At 35.8% G+C, this 23198-nt stretch overlaps 1 protein-coding gene across 1 annotated transcript in view; it reads right to left on the reverse strand.

The window, feature by feature from the left end:
* Positions 1 to 22338, reverse strand: part of HLX (H2.0 like homeobox) — a 62152-nt gene extending 39814 nt beyond the window's left edge. The window contains exon 1 of the mRNA XM_074262699.1: positions 22171 to 22338. Within this exon, the coding sequence (XP_074118800.1) occupies positions 22171 to 22240 (70 nt within the window). The 5' untranslated portion in view covers positions 22241 to 22338. The remainder of the gene's footprint in view (positions 1 to 22170) is intronic.
* Positions 22339 to 23198: the final 860 nt, after the last annotated feature.

Below are 23198 nucleotides of genomic sequence, written 5' to 3' on the forward strand. Positions count from 1 at the left end.
CTTCCCATATAGCCTTGAGGGTACTATTAGTAATCTCTCACTGTCCATCTGTTCCCTCATGCTTGTTGCTAGACTGATCCACTTCTTTTTTTTTTAATTTTATAATTATAAATTTTTGACAGTATATGTGCATGAGTAATTTTTTATAACATTATCCCTTATATTCATTTTTCCAGATTTTCCCCTCCCTCCCTTTACTCCCTCCCCTTGATGACAGGCGATCCCATACATTTTACATGTGTTACAGTATAACCTAGATACAATATATGTGTGTTCCAATTTTCTTGTTGTTAAGTATTAGATTCCGAAGGTATAAGTAACCTGGGTAGATAGACAGTAATACTAACAATTTACATTCTCTTCCCAGTGTTCCTTCTCTGGGTGTAGTTGTTTCTGTCCATCATTGATCAACTGGAAGTGAGTTGGATCTTCTTTATGTTGAAGATATCCACTTCCATCAGAATACATCTTCATACAGCATTGAAGTGTACAGTGATCTTCTGGTTCTATTCATTTCACTCAGCATCAGTTGATGTAAGTCTTTCCAAATCTCTCTGTATTCCTCCTCCTGGTCATTTCTTACAGAGCGATAATATTCCATAACCTTCATATACCATAATTTACCCAACCATTCTCCAATTGATGGACATCCATTCATCTTCCAGTTTCTAGCCACTACAAAAAGAGCTGCCACAAACATTTTGGCACATACAGGTCCCTTTCCGCTCTTTAGTATTTCTTTGGGATATAAGCCCAATAGTAGCAATGCTGGATCAAAGGGTATGCACAGTTTGATAACTTTTTGGGCATAGTTCCAAATTGCTCTCCAGAATGGCTGGATTCTTTCACAATTCCATCAACAATGCATCAGTGTCCCAGTTTTCCCACATCCCCTCCAACATTCATCATTATTTGTTCCTGTCATCTTAGCCAATCTGACAGGTGTGTAGTGGTATCTCAGAGTTGTCTTAATTTGCATTTCTCTGTTGATCCACTTTTTTTCTGTCCTTATCTGCTCCTGATGTTTTGTTGACAATATTGTAATTGTAGATTCTTTAGGGCAGGTTTCATCACTACTTGTACTTTTTTTTTCATTAAAACAGTGGACCATTTTGGTCAGCTCCTCATCATCCTAGACTGAAGCTACTACTGAATAGTTTAAATAAGAAGTCATTTCTTTTCTCGGGATCTTTCTCAGTGCTTCAAGACTGTTAAGCTTACTCTTTTAAAATTACTACCACTAACATTCATCACAAATAGACCATTAAAGTGGATTAAAAGCCTTTTTGACTTTAGATATAACCTAGCTTTAGGGATATGCCAGGAAAATATCCTGAAAAAAATGTACACACACCACACCTTTAACTTTATTTTGAGTAACTAACATTTTCTTTATAGCTTTCTTAAACTGGGACAACCAATGAAACAATAAATCAAGTCAATACTAGAAGTACTTGCTTATTGTAGAGGGATAAATGTGCATACTGAAAACTTAACTGTTCTCTAGAGCTAATTCAAGCTGACTCCCAACTAAACTGGGAGGGTGGGGGGAAGAGACAGTCCCATGCTACAAGCTTCCATATTCCTCGTTGGTAGAAAGAATTCTGAGTTGGATACAAACAACACTGGCACCTGGGCTAAAACAGATCAAGAATTTCTTGAAATAAAAACGTGTAATTTGAGAGACTCTTCAGAAGAAACACACATGGAGAAAGAAGCTATCAAGATGTACTCTTCAAAATGTCCCTGATTTCCATGTTGCCTTTGCAGAGAAACTAGAATGGACTTCCATGATGAGATCTGTCTTTCTTTCCTGGCTTAAAGTGAAATACTTTACTCAGATAAAAGCTCATTCACTTTTGTGTATTTGGGAGAGAGTTACTGTGATATTCTAATCTCCAATTTCTTTTAGCTTGGATAAATGGGTTTAATTCATTTTCACTATTTGTAAGTGGCTTTAGTGTAATCAAGGTTTGGTGAGAAGGATCTAAACTTTTCCTGCCCTCTTAAAAGTGACTAGAGAAGTACCTTTCCTTCTGCACCCCTAAATGTGCACATTTGAAGGGAGTAAAGAAATATTATTCTAGCCCAGAATTTCTCTCAGTGACTGGAAGGAAAGTATTCTCATTCTCTGGTCTCTTTTCCTCTCCTCCCCACCCCCACCTATGTATGTCCTCTGTCTCTATCTCTCTGTCTCTGTGTATGTGTGTGTTTCTCTGTCTCTGTGTTTCTATCTCTCTGTGTGTCTCTTTCTCTGTGTTTCTGTCTGGCTGTCTCTCTATGATGGAAAAGAGGAGGGAGGAGTGCCTTAGTCTAAATAACTGAAATCCAGAGAGATGCTCCAGATGTGACACTATGTACTGTAATTTTAAAACTTCAAAAACTTTTAAAACTTTAGACTCTGATTCTACTGGGGGTAGAGGTATGGCTTAAGTTTACAGCTTTGAACAAGTCCCATGAATCTAAAGGAGGAAGGAGAAAGTGATTTTTTTTTCACAGTAATGTAGGGGATAGAGAGAGAATGGAGCTATGGCAATCATTTTAGAGGGAGGTCTGCCAATGTTTGCTCATGGAAGGCTTTTACAACTGTAATTCAGGCCAGGCAATATATATATAGCCCTAGTGTAACTCATTCTGGGGCCCTAGTCTTAACTGTTAATCTGCTCTTCTGCCTCTTAGCTTCCTCATTTATTATGGATTTTTTTGTGTTAAAAGGGCTGGCCTTTGAATCGATCAATATGCATTTACTAAACATGAACTATATGCCAAGTACTGTATTGGATACTGAAGATATAAATCAAACAGTGAAACCCTGGACCGTTCATTCACTGAGGTTCACATTCCTCTTCTGCAAAATGGAAACAAATTCTGATACCATCTCCTTACCAGGATGGATATGAGTTTCAAATGAGATCGTGTGTACAATGTTCTTTGTAACTCTAAAGCACTAGGGATGTGCAAATTATTGTTCCCTGTGGCCAATAATATTTCTCCCCTCTGACTTACTATTTTTGTTGTTTCTACTCCTTGATTTCCTCAAATGAAATATTACCTGTGGGTTTAAAGATAATTAATCTGATCTGGAACTAAATAGATTATTTTTATTACAGGGGGGAAAGAGTCCAAAGCAAAGACCAAACATCCAAAGTCCTCCAGGATGACTGAAATGATTAAAAAGTGGAGTCCCCTTTTGTTATGCTTTTACTTATATTTAAGCATTGTAGAAAAGAACCAGAGCAGACAAACCAGTCCCTCTCAGTGGAGCAACCTAGTCTCCTGACAACCAAAGCCAGCAAATTAGCAGGTTTTGCTCAGATCCTTTAACTATTTAGAGAAGAGACATTCAGACTTTAAATCCTACTTCAAGTTCTAAAATAAATTTCTAAACACTCAAACTCATTTCATAACTTCAAAATCCCATGGAAAAATAATCATTATTTAAAATATAATATTTGATATTGGTAGAAAATAGAAGAGCTCTCAAGCCCTAGGGAGAGGAGTAATCTGGAAAGAATATCAGAATTTTAAAGGATTGTGAGAACATATCCTCTGCAGTTATATTACATCTGCTATATTACATCCATAAAATGATGTAACAAGATTTGACAACACGTATTTGAGGCTAGCCTACCCTATTTTGCACTTTTTAACAAATTCATAGAATAACAGATTTTGAAGGGACCTTAGACGTCAGCTAATTCAACCCTAGCCAAAGCATAAATGATTTCAATACCTCAAATGAGGAGTCATTCACTCATATAGAAAAAAAAAAAAAAAAAGATTAAGAAACATTTTTCTAGGTATTTACCTGAGGAGCCTGGATTACTATTGATGATATACTCAAGTCTAAAAAAACTAAGAAGAAAAGAAAAACTATTTGAATTCTAATGATATTTGCTAATCATCTGATGGAAGGAGGAAAGGGGGAATCCCCTGATCTGTACTTATTAGTGGTTGATAATGTCGGAAAAAATAAGCATATTTTTAAAAACTACTATAAGACAGAAAACTTCTTCTGAACTTGATACTGAGAATGGCAAATAACAACCTCCATAATACTACAGATATATGAACAATGGAGAATTTAAGACTAATTATTAGCATTAATAAGAGTGGGAGATGTAGTTAATTGCTTAGAAAAAAAAAAAGCTAGTAGCTGGGACTCATTTCAGTTATAGCAGCATAGGTGACAAAAATGGGAAGGACTAATTTGAGGGAAGAATAGTTTACTCTTATCTTTAAATTAAGAAGCAAAAGTAAATGTTTCTAAAGTCTCTTTCAGCTCTAGCATTCTGATTCTTTGGAATCACAGAAGAAAAGATAGAAGGAAGAAAGGGAGGGAAGAAGAGAAAAAGAAAAGAAAGGAGAACAGAAGGAAGAAGGAGGGAAAGAAAGAAGGAGGGAATGAAGCCTTTATTAAATACTTACTATGTGCCAGGCTCTTTGCTAAGCATTTTACAAATATTATTCCATTTGATCCTCAAAACAATCCTGAGTGATATTTGATATTATCTCCATTTTACAGGTTGGGAAGCTGAGACAGACACTGATTAAGTAACTTCAAAATAACACAGCCAGTAAATATTTAAGGTTAGATTAACTCCAGGCCCAATGTTCTATTAACTTCACCTTTATAATGTTAGAAAGCCACAAAATCACAGAATCACAAAATTTAAAAGTTGGGAGGGGCCCTAGAAGTCATCTAATCTAATCTAGTCATAAAAACCCCAGTATAATATGGCCAACAAGTGGTTGTCCAGCCTCAACTTGAAGACTTCCAAGGAATCCCAAGACTTCTACTTCAAGGCATGTCATTTTGTTCTTGAAAAGTTTTAATTAATTTTTTCTGACATTAAAACTAAATATTCCTCTTTGCAACCTCTGGCTATTGTTCCTGGTTCTGCTCTATGGGATTAAACAGAACAAATCTAATCCCTAATCCATGATAGTCCTTCAAATATTTGAACACAGCTATTATGTCTTCCATCCCACCCTCAGTCTTCCCTTTCTCCAGGCTAAACATACCCCAAGTCCATCCACTGATCCTTATATTCTAGACTAAAGACCTTCACAATCCTTGTTGCTCTTCTCTGGACTCTTTCAAGTTTATCAATGTCCTTCTCAGACCACGGTGCCCAGAACTGACCACAACACTCCAGATGAGGTCTATGTATCTGCGCACACTGCAGTAAGAATACCACCTCCTCTTCCTCTCATTTTCTCTCTCTCTCCCTCCCCCCCCCCCTCCTCCTCTCTCTCTCTCTCTCCTCCCTCTGTCCCTCCCTTCCTCCCTCTCTCTCTCTCTTTACCTCTCTGTCTCTCTCTCTCTTGTCTCTCTCTGTCTCTCTCTTTTTCTATTTCTGTCTCTGTTTCTCTCTGTTTCTCTCTCTGTCTCTGTCTCTGCCTCTCTCTTTTTCTATCTCTGGCAACTTACTCATATAATGCTGCTCAAGTCTCCCTCATTAAAATGTGAGCTTCCTTCATTGCTAGGAATTTTTTTAACCTTTTTTTTGGTATCCTCCCACACAACACAGTGCCCCTCACAAATGTTAGAGAGGATATAGAAAAACTGGGACACTAATACATTGTTGGTGGAATTGTGAATGGATACAGCCTTTCTGGAGAGCAATCTGGAACTATGCTCAAAAAGTTATCAAACAGTGCATACCCTTTGACCCAGCAGTGTTTCTATTGGGCCTATATCCCAAAGAGATCTTAAAGGAAGAAAAGGTACCCACATATGTGTAAAACTGTTTGTGGCAGCTCTTTTTGTAGTGGCTAGAAACTGGAAACTGAGTGGATGCCCATCATTGGAGAATGGCTGAATAAGTTATGATATATGAATGTTATGGAATATTATTGTCCTATAAGAAACAATCAGCAAGATGATTTCAGAGAGCCCTAGAGAGACTGACATGAACTGATGCTAAATGAAATGAGCAGAACAAGGAGATCATTGTACAACAAAATTATACAATGATCAATTGTGATGAAAGTGACTCTTTCCAACAATGCGATGATTGATGCCAGTTCCAAAGATCTTATGATGAAGAGTGTCATCTGCACCCAGAGAGAGGACAATGGGAACTGAATGTGGATTACAACATAACATTCTCACCTTTTTGTTGTTGTTCACTTGCATTTTATTTTCTTACTCATTTACTTTATTTTTTTATCTAATTTTCCTTGTGCAGCAAGAGGATTGTATAAATGTTTATACATATTATATTTAACATATATTTTAACATGTTTAACATATATTGGATTGTCTGACATCTAGGGGAGTGAGTGGGGGGAAAGAGGAGAAAAATCTGAAACACAAGACTATGCAAGGGTCAATGTTGTCAAATGATTCGTGTATATGTTTTGAAAAGAAAAAGGAAAAAAAAAACATATTTGCTCCAAGTAACCTTGATTTAGTACCTCTATTCTTCCCCTTTGTTTTCTTTAGTGTCATCTCTATATTACCTGAAGTACAGCAGAAATATGATTTTTATAATACAAATTTTGTGGCTTCTCTGTCTTCATAGAGAATAAAATTGAGTTTTCAAGTATAAAAAAACCCTCTGATTTGAAAGTGTTGAAGCCTAAAACTGCAGAGCACAAGTTTAATAAATCCATTCTCCCCCCCTACTCACTCACTCTCTCTCTCTCTCTCTCTCTCTCTCTCTCTCTCTCTCTGGTGCAATGAAAAGAGAATTGGAACCAGACCACTTGGCTTCTAGTGCTGGATCTGTGCAACCATGAGGAAATCATTTAAGTTCTTTGAACCTCAGTTTCCTCATTTTTGAAATGAAGGGGTTGGATTAAATAATTTTTATGGTCCCTTCCAGCTCTGACACATTCCATAATTGTAATAAGAAAACCATATTGCATTGTAGTGGTAGATGGATTGGAGCACTTCCCATGGATCTTGGGCCAGCTTGAACTTTTGCTATAACCTATTATAGGTACAAATACAATAAATAAAGAATATTCATCCGATATGCTATTGACATTTAACAATTTAAGATCTACTATAAAAAAGAGCAGTTCCATTTGCAGGAAAGGTATTAAAAAATATTACAGTTGGAAAGTCCAAGGCTTATAATAATCTCTCACAAATCACAATTTAAACCTTTCCTTTAGTTTCAAGTTAACATCCATTTTTGTATTTAAACCATAGCCACATCCAAGAAGGTCATACCCACTACATAGCCATGAGACGAGAACCACCTAATTTGATCCCAAAATCCAAAATTAAGAACCTGTGATGTGCAAGGCTGTGATGATTTTTTTGGGGAAAAAAAACCAACAACCCAATCCCTCCTGTCAAGAAACTTATATTCTACCAGGTTAATCATCCTTCTTCTTGTGGAGAAAATAGGGAGTGGGAATCAATGAGTGATGGTTAGAGTTAAGTTAATGATCTTTTAAATTCAGTAGCTTTCCTAACTGATCTAATTCACTAAAAAAAAAAAATAATAATAATAGCAAGAAAATGGGAAGTTTCAAACTGACACTTTCTCCTAGAAGGAATACAGGTGAGTGGAGAATGCAGGAAAGTGGAAAATCTTCTACCTCAAAGCTCTCTCTCTCCTTATAGTTGTTATACTTATTTCATTAGTCTAAGAGCTATAGCTAATTCAGATTTACACAGTCTGAATATTTCTGAAACCCCATTTAAAAGTATGTCCTCTTCTTGGGTCTGCTATTTTTCACTAAGCCTTAGTACTATGATCTTGACATAATAGAGTTGGCCCCCATAGGACCAACAAGCAGATTTGAAGTCTGTATGCAATATGGAAATATGTTTAAAATTATTGTACATGAATAACCTTTATCAGATTGTTTGCCGTCTTGCAGGGGGAAGGGAGGGATGGAGAAGAAAATTTGGAACTCAAAATCTTACAAAAATGAATGTTGAAAACTATCTTTACATGTAATTAGAAAAATAAATTAAGTGAAAATCCATAAACAATATTTTGTTCTTTTGTATAGTTTTTTTTAAGCAATAAAGAATACCTAATTAAAGATCAATTGAGTGGTTGCATTGATGGGGCTGATTAGGGAGGAAGAAAGAAAGTAAACTAAACCCCAAAGAACATTGAGATGGCTGTCTCCTCATTGGTGGAAATCAGTAATCCAACTCAGTGTAAGAGGTGGGACAGAGCTAGCTGGAAGGAAGAGAGATTCAGTTTCTTCTATTTTTTTTTTTGAGGTTCTTCTAGCTTCCAGCTTCTGGGGAGATGTACAATATCAGATTCTCTTCAACCCTCCCTAAGGGAAAAAGACCTTGAAAAAAAAGGTAACATGAGAAGAACTGGCGGTCTCTATCATGCCCCTATCCATAGCTTACTACACTAGAGACTTCACGGAATTTTCCCTTTGGGTAAGACATGGGACTCTCAGATGAGCTGAGTTATCTTGCTCACAAAAGGAAGAACTCATTTACTCTTTGTATTGTTTGGTATATGTTCTCATTGTGTATACTTTCTCTATTTTCAATTTTATTATAAATGATGGGTTTATTTGCTATTTGCTATATGTGTGTTAGTTATAGAACTTGAAAGTTTTGGTAATAAAGCTTCAGAACTTCCTTTGCTTATGAAATAGCAATCAGAAATTTAGTTTGAACATGAAAATTACATCCTCAGATTAACAGTATGTAAAAGAGTAGATAGAGTTTTAGCCCAGTACCCCCTCTCTTTAAGGAAAGTAGAATGAGCCAGCCTTAGACTCTAACTTCTTACTTCCCCTCCTAGAAGGAATTAAGAGTGGATTTGGGAGGGAGGAAGAGATGATAGAGATTTTTATTCTTGCCTCCCAGTAAGATACATAGGCATAGACATATTACATGGGCATATTGTGAACACAGGAGTTTGTTTTTTTTTAAAGTTAAAGTCCCATTGTTTTCCTAAATATAAGCAGAATAGTGTAAGAAATTCAACATAGAGGGTGGAGCCAAAATGGTGGAGTAGAGACAGGGACTCAAGTGGGCTCTCCCAAGCATAAGAGTAATGAGGGTATAAGACTGTGTTACACTACCTACACATGATTTCAGGTCACAATCCTAGAGTAAGAAGGAAACAACCCAGGAGAACAGGGATTTTGGTCAATTCCAGGATACAAAAAGAGTGCTTGTGTGGCCATTCACAGATCAGAGCACAGACCAGAAGAGCAATGACCACACCTCTTTTTAGATTATACCATCTTGGAAGAACTAAAAATTTATAGACTCCCAAAATTAGCTCTAAAAATAGTAGCACAGGGGCAGCTAGGTGGCGAAGTGGATAGAGCACCAGCCTTAAAGTCAGGAGGACCTGAGTTCAAATCTGGTCTCAGACACTTAACACTTCCTAGCTGTATGATCCTGGGCAAGTCACTTAACCCCACCCAGTCTCAGAAAAAGAGGAAAAAAAAAAACAGAAAAAAAAATAGTAGCACAAAACACTTGAAACTTGGGACAATGCCATCATCACCCCAGGAGCAGAACCCAACTTTAACATAAAGTTAAAAGTCAAAGAAACAGGCTGGGAAAATGAGCAAACAACAGAAAGGAATTTTACTATAGAAAATTACTAAAATGATCAGGAATATCAAAACATAAACCCAGAAGAAGACAAGAAAATCAAAAGCAGCTACATGCAAAGAAAGCCTTAAAAATGTGAACCGGCTGTTAGAAATGACCAGCAGGATAATTTCAGAAAGGCCTGGAGAGACTTACATGAACTGATGCTAAGTGAAATGAGCAGAACCAGGAGATCATTATACACTTCAGCAATAATACTATATGATGATCAATCCTGATGGTCCTGGCTCTCTTCAACAATGAGATGAACCAAATCAGTTCCAATTGTTCAGTAATGAAGAGAACCAGCTACACCCAGTGAAAAAACTATGGGAAATGAGGATGGACCACAACATAGCATTGATACTCTTTCTGTTATTGTCTGATTGTATTTTTGTTTTCCTTCTCAGGTTATTTTTACCTTATTTCTAAATCCAATTTTTCTTGTGCAGCAAGATAATTGTATAAATATGTAGATCTATATTGTATTTAACATATATTTTAGCATATTTAACATGTATTGGACTACCTGCCATCTAAGAGAGGGGGAAAGCTGGAACAGAAGGTTTTGCAAGGGGTCAATGCTGAAAAATTACTCATGTTTATGTCTTTTAAATAAAAAACTATAATAAAAATAAATAAATGTTAAAAAAACAAAACAAAACAAAACAAAACTGTGAACTGGTCACAAGACTAAAAAGAATTCAGGAAGAACTCCCCAAAAAAATGTAAAATAAGATAAGAGAGGCAGAGGGAAAACTGTGAAAAGAAATCTTGAAAAAATCTTGAAAAGAGAGTAACAACTTAGCAAGAGAGGCACAAAAATCTACTAAAGACAAGAATTTCTCAACAATGTAATTGGCCAAATAGAAAAAGAGATACAAAAGCTCATTTTTAAAAAATCTTTAAAAATTAGAACTGAGCAAGTAGAAATTAATGACTCCATGAGACATCAAGAAACAATAAGACAAAAGTTTTAAAAATGTAAAAAAGTAGAGAGAAAAACATGAAATATCTCATTGGAGAAAAAATTGATCTGGAAAATAGACAGTGAAGAGATAATTTAAAAATGATTGGACTACCTGAAAGCCATGATCAAAAAAAATGGATATATTTTTTAAAAATGTATTAAGGAAAACTGTCCTTGAGTAGGATGAAGGAAAATATAAAAGTAGTACTCATTTCTGTGATTGTGAATAGGATGAACTCACCAATAATATGGAATCAGATAACTGAGTAAATTAGAAAACAAAATCTGATAATAGTTGTTTACAAGAAACACACTTGAAATAGAGAGACACACAAAATAAAGGTAAGAAGCTGGAGGAAAACTTTATGCTTTAGCCCAAGATTAAAAACAGAAAAAGCAGAGGTAGTAATCATGACCTCAAACAAAACAAAAGCAAAAATAGATCTAATTAAAAGAGATGAGAAGATAAACTACATTTTGTTCAATGAATAAAATCAATACTGACCATACGTGTGCCAAATGGCATAGCAATCAAATTCTTAAATAAAAAGTTAAATGAGTTATATAAAAAATACATACTATAACTATACCAGTGGAGAACCTCACAACTTTCTCCTCTCAGAACTAGATTAAAAAAAAAAAAATTAAGAGAATGAATAGAATTTTTTTTAAGTTAGCCATAATGGACTTCTGGAGAAAACTGAATAGAAAAAAGTTTCCTTTTTTCTTTTTTTTTTTCCCCTTTTTCTGAGGCTGGGGTTAAGTGACTTGCCCAGGATCACACAGCTAGGAAGTGTTAAGTGTCTGAGACCAGATTTGAACTCAGGTCCTCCTGAATTCAGGGCTGGTGTTCTATCCACTATGCAACCTAGCTGCCCCTCCTTTTTTCTTAGTGGCACAGGGCACCTACACAAAGATTGATCATATAGCAGAACACAAAAACCTTACAACCAAGTACAGAAAAGCAGAAGTATTAAATGCATAATTTTCAGGTCATAATGAAATAAAAAATTAATTTCAATAAAAGGGTCATGGAAAGATAGATTAAAAGTTAATTGGAAACTATATAATCTAATCCTACAGAATGAGTGTGTCAAAGAACAATTCAGAGAAACAATAATTTCATTAAAAAGAATGAGACTAATAAATCAACATATCAAAATTTGTGGGATAAAACAGAACTTAGAGGAAATTTTACTTTTCTAAATGCTTATATTAATAAAATAGAGAAAGAGCATATCAATAAGTTTGAGCATACAAAATAAGAAAAACAAGAAAAACTTTTAAAATCCCCAATTTAGCATCAAATTGTAAATCCTAAAAAACAAAAGAGACTAATAAAATTGAAAGTAAGAAAACTATTGAACACATAAATAAAATTAGGAGCTCTTTATTTTTTTAATTGATAAGCCACTAGTTAACTTGATTTCAAAAAATCAGAGAAAAAACAAATTAGTAATATCAAAAATGAAAAGGATGGACTCATCACTAATGAGGATGAAATTGGGGTAGCTGTATGGTGTATTAGATAGAACACTGGCCCTAAAGTCAAGAAGACCTCAAATCCAGCCTCAGATACTTAACACTTACTAGCTATGTGACCCTAGCCAACTTACTTAACTCCAATTGTGTCAGCAGAAAAAAAAAAACTTTAAAAAGTATTAGAAACTATTTCCCAATTATATGCCAATAAATCTAAGAGTCTAAGTTAAATGGATAAATATTTCCAAAAATATAAATTGTCCAGGTTGACAGAAGAGGAAATATAATACTTAAATAATCCTATCTTAGAAAAAGAAACCATAAATGAGGTCCCTGAGGGAAAAAAATCACCAAGACTAAATGGATTCCCAAGTGAATTCAACCAAACATTTAAAGAACAACTAATTCCAACAATATATAAAATCTGGGGGGGGAAAGGCAAAGAAGTACTCCTATCAAGTTCCTTTCAAAGCACAAACCAAGAAAAGTAATAATAGAGTAAGAAAATTATAGGCCAATTTCTCTAATAAATGTTGATGCAAAATTTTTAAGTAAAATACTAGCAAGGATATAACATCAATATATCATACACTATGACCAGGTGGGATTTATACCAGGATTTCAAAGCTAGTTCAATATTAGGAAAACTTCTGGCATAATTGGCCATATCAATATCAAAACCAATATAAACCATATAATTATCTCAATGGATGCAAAAAAAAAAAATGTTTTGACCAAAAACATACTCATTCCCATTAAAGAAAAAAACACTAGAAAGCAAATATACCCATTATCACCATTATTATTCAGTACTGTATTAGAAATGTTACCTTCAGCAATAACAAAAATTGAAGGAATGTGAATTGACAATGAGGAAATAAAACTATCACTCGTTGTGGGTTGTATGATGCTATACCTAGAGAATCCTAAAGAATCAACTAAAAAGCTACTTGAAATAATTAACAGCTTTAGCAAAGATGCAGGATAGAAAGTAAACTCACATAAATCATCAGCATTTCTATATATTATCAGCAAGGCCCACCAGCAAGAGACAAAAGGAAAAAATTCCATTTAAAATAACTGGAAACAATGTAAAGTACTTGGGAGTCTACCTGTCAAGACAAACCTAGGAACTATATGAAAATAATTACAAAACACTTTTCATACAAAGTCAAATCTAAATAATTGGAGAAATTGCTCATGTGTACGCCAAGCCAATATAATAAAATTACAATTAACTTACTTATTCAGCACCAAACTAATCAAACTATCAAAATTATTTTATAGAGCTAGAAAAAGTAACAAAATTCATCTGAAAGAACAAAAGGCCAAAAATATCAAGCAAATTAATGAGAAAAAATGTGAAGGAAGGTACCAGATTTTAAAATGTATTACAAAGTAATAATCATCAAAATAATCTTGTGGTGGCTAAAAAATATAGTGGTATAAATAAAGAGGAATAAATAGATTAAGTACACAACAGGCAGTAGTAAATGACCATAGTAATCTAGTATTTGATAAATGCAAAGATCAAAATTTTAGGGCAAAAACTCACTATTTGACAAATGTACTGAAAAATAAAAACTAGAAAACAGTTTACAGAAACTAGGTCTAGACAAGATTTCACAGTATATACCAAGATAAAGTCAACAGGGGATAAAGACATACTCTCACAAACTTCATTCTCGTATCCTGAGTATTACCCTTCCCTCTGATCCCTCCATACTTTCTTCTAAATCCTTTTTCTTTATTCTATAGGATCCCAAATATTTCTAAGAAGAGTTCACTAAAACATAAAACTACCATTTCTCATGTTCTTGCCAGAATCCCAGATGTTCCAGGGCAAACCAACCGGCATATCAGAATTTCAGTTCAAAAGTTAGCTTGAAAAATGAGCCAGGAGATCTCTTAAATTCTACATGCTAGAGAAATTTTAGTCTGGTAGACTAAAGATGTGGAATGATAATATATATTTTGGACAAGGTCAAAGTGGGAATTTGTTTTCCTTGAATATCCATATATGATATAAAGGTTTTGCTTTTCTTTTTTTTTTTTTTCCATTGGGTAGAAGAGGAAGGGGATGAGAAAAGAGGCAAGTGATGATGAGGGAGAAGAGAAAAAGAGAGAGGAAGAGAGGAGAGAGGGGGAGGTAGATGGAAGGAGAGAAGAAGGAAGAGGGAAAAGAGGAAGGGAGACAGAGGGAGAAGAAAGGAGAGGAAGGGAGAGGAAAGAGAAAGAGAAAGGGAAGAAAAGAGAGGGAGGGAGAGGGAGAAAATGAGTAAGAAGGAGGAAAATAAGGAGAAAGAGGAGGAAAAAAGAAAGATAAAGAGGAGAAGAAGCAGGAGGAGGAAGCGAAGAGAGGAAGGGAGGGAGAGAGAAGGAAGGAAAGAGGAGAAAAAGACAAAGAGGGAGGGACAGGGAGGGAGAGAATATAAATGCTTATTAATGGGAAAAAGTAAAATTAAATACAAGTTAAACACATAAACACAATTATGGACTGATGGTGCCCCTGATATTTTGTACTTTGGAAGCTTTGAAACCTGAGTGCAGCAAAGATTTCAGGTTCTAAAAACTTCCTAGGATGTCATGTAGAAGACATCTGAATCCAAACAGGAGCTAAGGATTCAGAATGCATGGCTTCAGAATAAAGCCCCAGATAGTTAGAAACAGAAGAGAGTGTAGCACAAAACCAAAAGACAGCAAGACAGAAAGCAAATTGAAGTTTTGTTTATCATCATTTTTTTCTCACCCATTTCCTCTCTTGGTCCATAACAACTGGTATCCCTCCCTATCTCTGGTTTCCCAGCTAGTATCTCATTAATAACCTCCCACATCAGCATTCTCTCACCAGTCCCTACAGCTCCTCCCTTTCCCTGCTCCCCCTCATCAACTCCCTCCTCTAGCCATCTTGTCTCTCTCTTTTGCAAAAGGACTCTATTTACCACCAAACAGGATTTCCGTAAATGATAACTGCAAGAAATCCTAGTGACTTGGCAGAGGCATTTCTCCCCTAGGCCCTGCTTGGAGTCAGTTGTACAGAAGGAAGATTTCCAACCTCTTCCCCTTTTCCTTACCCTTGCCCCCTCTCCCACTCAAACCATTTCAGAGTGGGATTTATACCAGAAGCCTTTACTTATTTGGAAGAATTGAATGATTTACTCTACATACATCCATCTCTCTCCCAAAAGACTGATGCTATTTTACAGCTTTAAGTTTGGAAGAAAGTATATGATAACTTGGAGCTCTGGCAGTGTGCAAATGCCAAAAGGAAGAAATAAGAAACTAACATCCCAGGGGACAAGAACAACTCATATTTAGAGTAAATTTGCAGAATTGGGTGAAAAAATTCACAACTCCCCGGAAAGAAGTGTAGTTCATACTTCTGCCTCCTAGCAAGACCATCCTCAAACAAAAGCCTTCAAAACTTCCTTTCCTAATTCATTTCCATTCAATAACAGTTCTTGTCCATAGTGTCCCTGCCTCATGTCTGCACTTAATACACACAATTTACTGGTATGTTCTTAAGAAACTGGAGAAGAGAATTTCATGGTAATGACTTCTTCATCAAAAAAATAAGTCTTTGAGAGGCCTCCTTGACCATGATCTAGAGGTCTATTTTTCTGCAAACTGTCAGGATCTAACTCCTAAAAGCCACATAAACTATGACTGATTCTGGGGAAAGTGTTATCTCACTGAGAAACATCATCATGGGAAGAATGCCAAGTTCAGAGGAAAAGTGAAATGAGATAAATAAGATGTAGTCATTGTGGGGGGAAAGGAGCTAGAAGAGGCAAAAGCCTCTAGAGACAGACTGCTAAGGCTTCAAGAAATTTTTTTTCTTGACAATATTTTTTACAAAAGAAATTGGGGAAGGGAGAAAGCTTTTCTGGAAGTCTTCTACACATTTCAATTCTTCCCACTTCCTCCTAAGGCTAAGGAAACATTTTGATCAAATCAAACTATTTACTTTCAATGAGCTATAGTATACTGCAACTCCTAAAGAGCTTTTAAAATCTCTTCTCTCTTCATAGAATGCATAATACAGAACCCACTTTGAGACAGGAAAACCAAGGCCCACTTTGGCCAAGCAAATGTAGCTTCCACAAAATGTTTACCTGATCTTCTCTTAGTATGCAGAAATATCACAGAATGACCATAGAGGTTGACAGATTGGAACCTAATTGGTATGTTCTACCCGGAAAGAGAATAGTATTGGCCTGAAGCTCTAAAAATTTGACCTGCTAGAAATGTTCTCACTCTATTCCATGGAAGTTGTCTGACCCTATTATAATGTCAGTGGGAGTTGTGGGTTAGATGGGATGGAAAGCAGAAGAGCATATGCATACAGAGCTTCTTTGTTCAGGGGCCCCCTTCTCTACGTGCCCATAAATTGCTACTGACTTGGCAATGGGGGTTAGTAGCTTCCTTACTCAAAGGCTGCCTAGTAGAGATGTAAACATAACCATAAGGAATAATTTCCAAACAGGGTTGCCAAACTCTGACAGAGATTATTAAGGGAAGTCATGAAATCTCATTCTTGGGAAGTCTTTAAAAAGAAGACAGGAGCTCCCCCGTTTGGAGCAGTTTGGATAAAGGAAAGATTGAAGGCAAAGAAATTAATTCAATGACCACAAATTCTCTTGAAGTCTCTGGATCTATTTATGACTTTTTTCCTCTTCAGATATTAATCCTCAAGTGACTCTATAAATTTCGAGAATTAGGATCCTATTTCATAGGATTATACATTGAGAGCTGGAAAGAAGGAAGGAGCATCACCTAAATGGAAATGGCCAGTTGGGGCCTTAGAAGTCACTGAATCTGATATTTAATTTATAGCTGATGTAACTGAAGTATAGAGAAGCGATAACCCAAAGAGTAAATAGCAGGGCTGCTTTTTAATTCTAAGGCCTCTGATTCCATATCCAACATGGTTCCCATTGTACCACACTTGCTAAGGCTTCATTTAACTCTAACACCAGCCATCATGAGTTATTGTGACCTCTCCAACTTCCTACTATCTGGATTTTTCCAGTCCTGTAGAATGGCAGTGCTGAAGACTGTAAGGAACACCTTAATTCCATGATGATAAATCACTTTGAAAGTGCAAAATGCAGAGCTAGCCACTTATTTTCTCTTCACACTTGGAGAGAAGCAAATTCAATATAAAGAAGAATTAGATTCTATAAAAATGTAAAAGGTTCCCAGAAACTTCATGCCATGGTATCCTAAGTTGGGGGAAAAAAACTGCCATTTCAAATGTTTATCCCAGCATCTGATTTAATATTATACAGTTTCCCTTAGTCACAAACCAGAACAAATACTTAAAGATTTATGACATCCTTCCATTCAGGGACCTAAGTAATCATAGTTAATAATACAGTCATTCCACAGCCCAAGGAAGAAGCCTTATAATTCTTCAGGACATAAGATTCCTGAGAGGCAGGTTATTTTCAAGGAGGATTTAAAGTTTTAAACCTTTCAATGAGCCTTGAAATGCCTTTTTCCAGTCCACATAAAGTGCTTTACTTCAGAAACAGGACTTGGAAGGGTTGATATAGATACAAATCTGATGGGCAGCATTCTCAAATTCTGACCTGTCCTAAAAAAAATTATGTTATGTATGCATTCATCCAACAGACATTTGTGAAGGCACTGTGAGGGATAAAAATATAAGCTTGCTCTGTAATAGAGATGACATTTGTACACAATGCTTCATGAATAGCTAATGTTCTTCTGTGCTCAGTCATGTATTCCCAACATGAGAATACAGGAGTAGGGGTGGTCAATAGGCCAATGGCAGTGCCATCCTTCAATCATATACAGTATTGTGTACTCAGAGGGAGGTGATGGAAGCCTGCTTCTACATGAAGAGAAGTCCTCTGTACTGGAACTAAGTATGCAAATAAACAACTTGGAAGTTGGGAAGGGGAATTTATCTCAACTGCTTTCCAAATACACACACACACACACACACACACACACACACACACACACACACACACACACATCCTGTGAATACATGACACCTTTGCTCTTTGAATTTGTACTTTGTTTTTTAGCAGAAGGTTTAATGGAGATGGCTACAAATTTGTGAGCTTTGAAAGGTGAGATAAGCAGAGATTTAGTGATGGAAGTTCATGCCAGGGACTGAGGTCAGCTGAACCTAGTCTTCCAAATCAGACTAAGAAGAAACCAGCAACTGAACAATAAATCAGCCGTACAGCCAAGATGCCAGGTCCTACAAGACTAAATAACTCATACATTGGCCATGCCATTGTATTTGTAGTTTGGTAGAGTGAATGCTTTGTAGAACTGCTTTAAACATGAGCCGACTTTCCTCAGTAACCCAGACAATGCAATAAGGGAAAGTTTCTGGGAAGTGGATATATTTGTAACTTCTCTTCTTGCTATATGTTCTTAAAGGTAATTGATGTTATTTGGTAAAATGACATGAAATGTTAATCACTGGGTACATCAATGATATATAAGAAATACAAATTACAACTAGCAATTGACATTGTGGAGAACACTTTGGAAAGGGGTCTTCAGCCAAAATCATTAGAAAAGAATCCCATAACCACACTGCAGTAACCTAAATGTCCTGAAGTAGAAATCCAACCTACTATTACACAAAGTGAGTACATCTTCTTTGTCCCTCTTTTAGAAAAAAATGTTCATCAAAGTAAAATATGAGATTTGACTTGGTTATCATGTACACTGATCAATAACTTCACCACAAGCCAAAATTTTCTCTTCTTGGGTTCCAAATATAAGTTCATACCTTCTAGATCTGAAAGAGCCATTAGTGATCTTATCTAACACTATCAATTTACAAAAGAAGAGCCTAATACCTATAGAGGTCAAATGGCTTATGTTACATCACATATAGCTCCTAAGAGGCAGAACTAGGATTTGTCTAGAATTTGTTTTTTGATTCCCAATCCAATATGATTTCAACTGCATTGAACTGTCTTCCACATTCTTCTCTCCCTAGGTGTAAGCTCAAGTGACTAGCAAGTCATTTTAATCTGTCTGAGCCAGCCAGCACAGTGGCTGGCACATTAAAAAAAAAAATTAGCAAATGCTTACGACATGTAAGCAAATACAGTTAAGTAAGCAAATGCTTAGTTAGATGTAAAACTAGAGGCTTTAGAGGAATTCTACTTTCCCAGTGCTACTTGTTGATGGGGAAACTGGTCCATAGAGATCAAATAACTTCCTCAAGATCATGCAAGTAGAAAGTGGCAGGTGTGGGATATGAATCCATGTCCTTTGGTTCAAGATTTAGCACTCTTTCTACTTCGAAATGCTGTCAATCTGTTTATTGATTGATTGATTGAACCTTAGTTTCCTCATCAATGAAATACCTCCCACACGGGATCATTGTGAAGAGAGCATTTGGTGAACTCCAAATCACTATATGAATTAGAAGCATCATAGCAAAGAAGGCCAGGGTTGGAGTTAGGAAAACCTGAGTTCAAGTCCTACTTTGGACAGACACTTGCTTTGTGACCATGGGACCAGGTCAGTCAATCTCTCACTGCCCTAGGTAACTTTCTGATACTAAATTCCTGCTGAGTTGCCAATCTGGATCAGGAGAAGGAGATTGCACATTGCAAGTTCTCTACATGCCAGCTTCTTAAACTGTGATTTGTGACCCCCATATAGGGTCTCATAACTGACTGTAGGGATCATAAAATTATGATTTATTAACAGTAAATGTTTGATTTGTATACCTAGTTTGTATAGCTCTATTGAAATCACAGAAAAATTTCTCAGGTGAAAAGAAGCCAAGAGTGGGAAAAATTTAAGAAGTCCTGCTACATCAATGAAATTTCATGTTTCTACAAAAATAAAATAAATTTAATATGAACTATTGTGAGTACAAATCATTAGCATTAAAGACTACTCTCAGAATAGTGAATAATCAGAGCCATTTTCCCATGTGGAGACTACTTTTTTCAATCTTTTTTTTTCATTCACTAAAGAGAGCATTAAAATGAATGTGGAATAGGAAGCATCTTCAAAAACAAAGAATAAACAAAAATCTTGGTGAGACTCCTGTCAAGGAACAGAGCCAAATTGATTAGAAAGAAAGTTAGAGAGGAGAATCAGCTTCTGCCATCTACTGGTTTAATCCTTTCCCAGTGCATTTGCTTCCCAAAATTTCTAGTTTTCACTGTTTATGTCACTGTTGCTGCTCATGAAGCGTAGAAACAAGGCAGCCATGAATTATGTCTCTATCTGTACTAATACCACAGGGTCATCTAAGTCATAGTGTTGAGCCACAAAAGCTCCCCTGTTTGAACAAAAGTGCCAAGAAAAAATGTCAGAAAAGGAGAATAAAATCTTTTTTGTCCCTCAAGAAGACAGGAATTCATAACCTCAACCCCAACCCCCAAAGGTAACATAATAAATAACACGGCTTTTTCTTCCTTCCTTCCTTTCTTGTTTGTTTGCCTTTCTTTTCCAATGATCACTTTTGATTTAGAAATAGCACAGGGGTCAATGGGTAAACTGGACAATGAAGGCATGCTTTTTAAGAGCATGTGGAATATACTCTGCTTAATGTATATCCACCAAATGACTGGGGAGGGGTTCCCTTCTGGAAATGTGTGATAATGTTTAATAAAAATACCTATTCCCTGCTTCAGTTTGGGATTTGTTTGCACTTCAGTCATTCATTGCTATATTTTCTCAGTAAACATTCTTTTATAAAATAAAATTAATGATATTAAGGAGATATCAACTGGTCAAAATTATATTGGCTGCTAATCACTGGATAGATGATATTGATAAGATAACTGATATTAATAAACTTTATGGGGAGTCATGAGATATTACATTGGAGAAAACTCTACTACTCAGAGTACTTTGAGGGAAAGTAAAAAAGGATTAACCTCTCTCTTGGACCTAATTAGCTAATGAGAGCAGGTTTTGGGACAATAGTTTCATTGATTTCCTTCTAAACAAAATTTTATTGATAAATTTTGGTTTTAAGTCACTTTCATTTTAAAATAATCCTTCTTCTTTCCCCTTTCTGGAGAACCATACATTGTAATAAACGGGGGGGGGGGGAGAGAAAACATCAGTCCAGAAAGACTTCCCTGCACATTAACTGAATCTATCAATGTATGCATTATTCCACACAATCCTTCACCTCCATAAAGAAGAAACATATTTTCTCACATTTTATTTGGAGTCATAAATGGTTATTAAAATTACATGACATTCATTTTCTTCCTTTTTTTTCTCTCTTTCCATTTACATTGTGGCATCCATTATTTATATTGTCCTGGATCTGCTTATTTTATTTTATACCAGTTCATATAAGTTCACATTCTTCTCTGTATTCTTCATATTAACATATTTTTTTTAAAAAACTTAATATATCTCAAATAAATGTTGTTTAAGTCTATCTTTCTATCAGGACCTCTAAATAATAGTGCATGATGAAAAGTATATGTCATTGTAAATTAGGATACAATAAAATTCAACTCAACACTTATTAAGTACATACAGGATACCAAACATTGTTCTGGGTGCTAGGGATAAAAAGACAAAATCCAAACAATTGCTAATCTAGAGGAATTTATACCCTGTTGGGGGTAATAACATTTAGACAGATTAGTAAACACTATGTTTCAGCACAGAAAGATGCACCATACACACACACACACACACACACACACACACACACACACACACACACACACACACTAAAAAAATAAAAATAAAAAAATACACAAATGTGAAGTCTTAACAATTTTTCCTGAGACATTCCTAACTATCTGACTCAAAACCAGAAAGACAAGTCATTTTTCTCAGCCCTTCAATAAAAAGCACACAACATTTCTCAGCTCTACAAAAAGCTCTGAGCTTATTATCCAGGATGTCAACTGATTTAAAATATCATCTTGCATTTGTCTTGGCCACATTAATGAGATCTGTTTTACCAATACATTTATATTTATTATGACTCGGGGCAGATTATAGTTGTTAAAGTTTGTCCTGAGGACATGAAAACACTCCTTTGTCATTAATACATTTTGTAATATAAACCATGATGTCAGGTCAATGTAAAGGGTAAAAACTTTCCTAAAGTATGCACACATCATTTTTTAAAGCAATTGAGCCTAATGGAATAACAAAGGTCATCATAACAAACCATTACAGCTTTGGTCTTGGCAACTCTGACCACAGAAGAACCTCCAAGAAGCGGTCATCATTTCTCCCATGTTATGGCATCCAGACGACAGGCATGGCTTGCAAATGAGTCATATGGGCTCAGGAGCGCAGTAGCGATGGGAAGGCTGGATGATCAACCATCGGATTGTTTACCGAGAGCTTTCCCAGCTGATGTTAACCAGAGCTGCTAGAAAAGAAGAGCACTCCAGCTGTCCCAGGCTCACAGACTAACAAGCTTACTTAATTGCTGGGTCAGTAATCTGGAACATCCCCACCACCATCCAATTAGACTCTATCTCAAGCTTTATCAGGTGTAAAAATATTCATCAGAAATGACATTGACAATGATTATTTGGTACTGGCCTCTAGTCTTATACTTAAAACAGCAATTCTTAGAGGAAAGGAGGAGGTGGGAATTGGGGAAATTGACTTGGAAGCTTATCAAAACCTGAAATTATTCATTCTGACATAAGAACTGGGATAGAAGAAGTAAGGAAGGACTGAAGGGAAAAGAATATGAACTATTTGATTTTCATAGAAGATTTTTAAAAAATGAATAACAGGCTCAGAGATGTAGTGAAGACAAATAAATATTTTGACTATGGAAGGCAAAGGATAGGAAGACTTTGCAATCAGAATAATTGAAAGTGGGGAAAATTGGGTAAAAATATCTCATCCTTCAAAAGGGTAAAAGCAAAAGAAGTTGAGGATCCATTTCCTTATTGAGAAAGCATTCACCCCTCCTTGAACCAAGCCAGTAGGCCAAATTGCAACTTTCCAAAAGGACTTATCCCAAAGGCAGGTCCCCAACCTTGGTTTCAGTAGAACAAATCCGTGGCTGAATTTGGCAGAATATCCAAAATTCTTGACATTCCAGTGTCTGCGGCTCTAACCACTTCGTTATCTTATAGGTCTACCATCTAGAATGATGAAATACAATGTTATAATCCTAAAAGATTCACTGATATTGTTCAGTCATTTTTCAATTATATCCAACTTTTCATGACC

The sequence above is a fragment of the Sminthopsis crassicaudata genome, chromosome 4, assembly GCF_048593235.1.
Source record: "Sminthopsis crassicaudata isolate SCR6 chromosome 4, ASM4859323v1, whole genome shotgun sequence".
Classification (NCBI taxonomy): domain Eukaryota; kingdom Metazoa; phylum Chordata; class Mammalia; order Dasyuromorphia; family Dasyuridae; genus Sminthopsis; species Sminthopsis crassicaudata.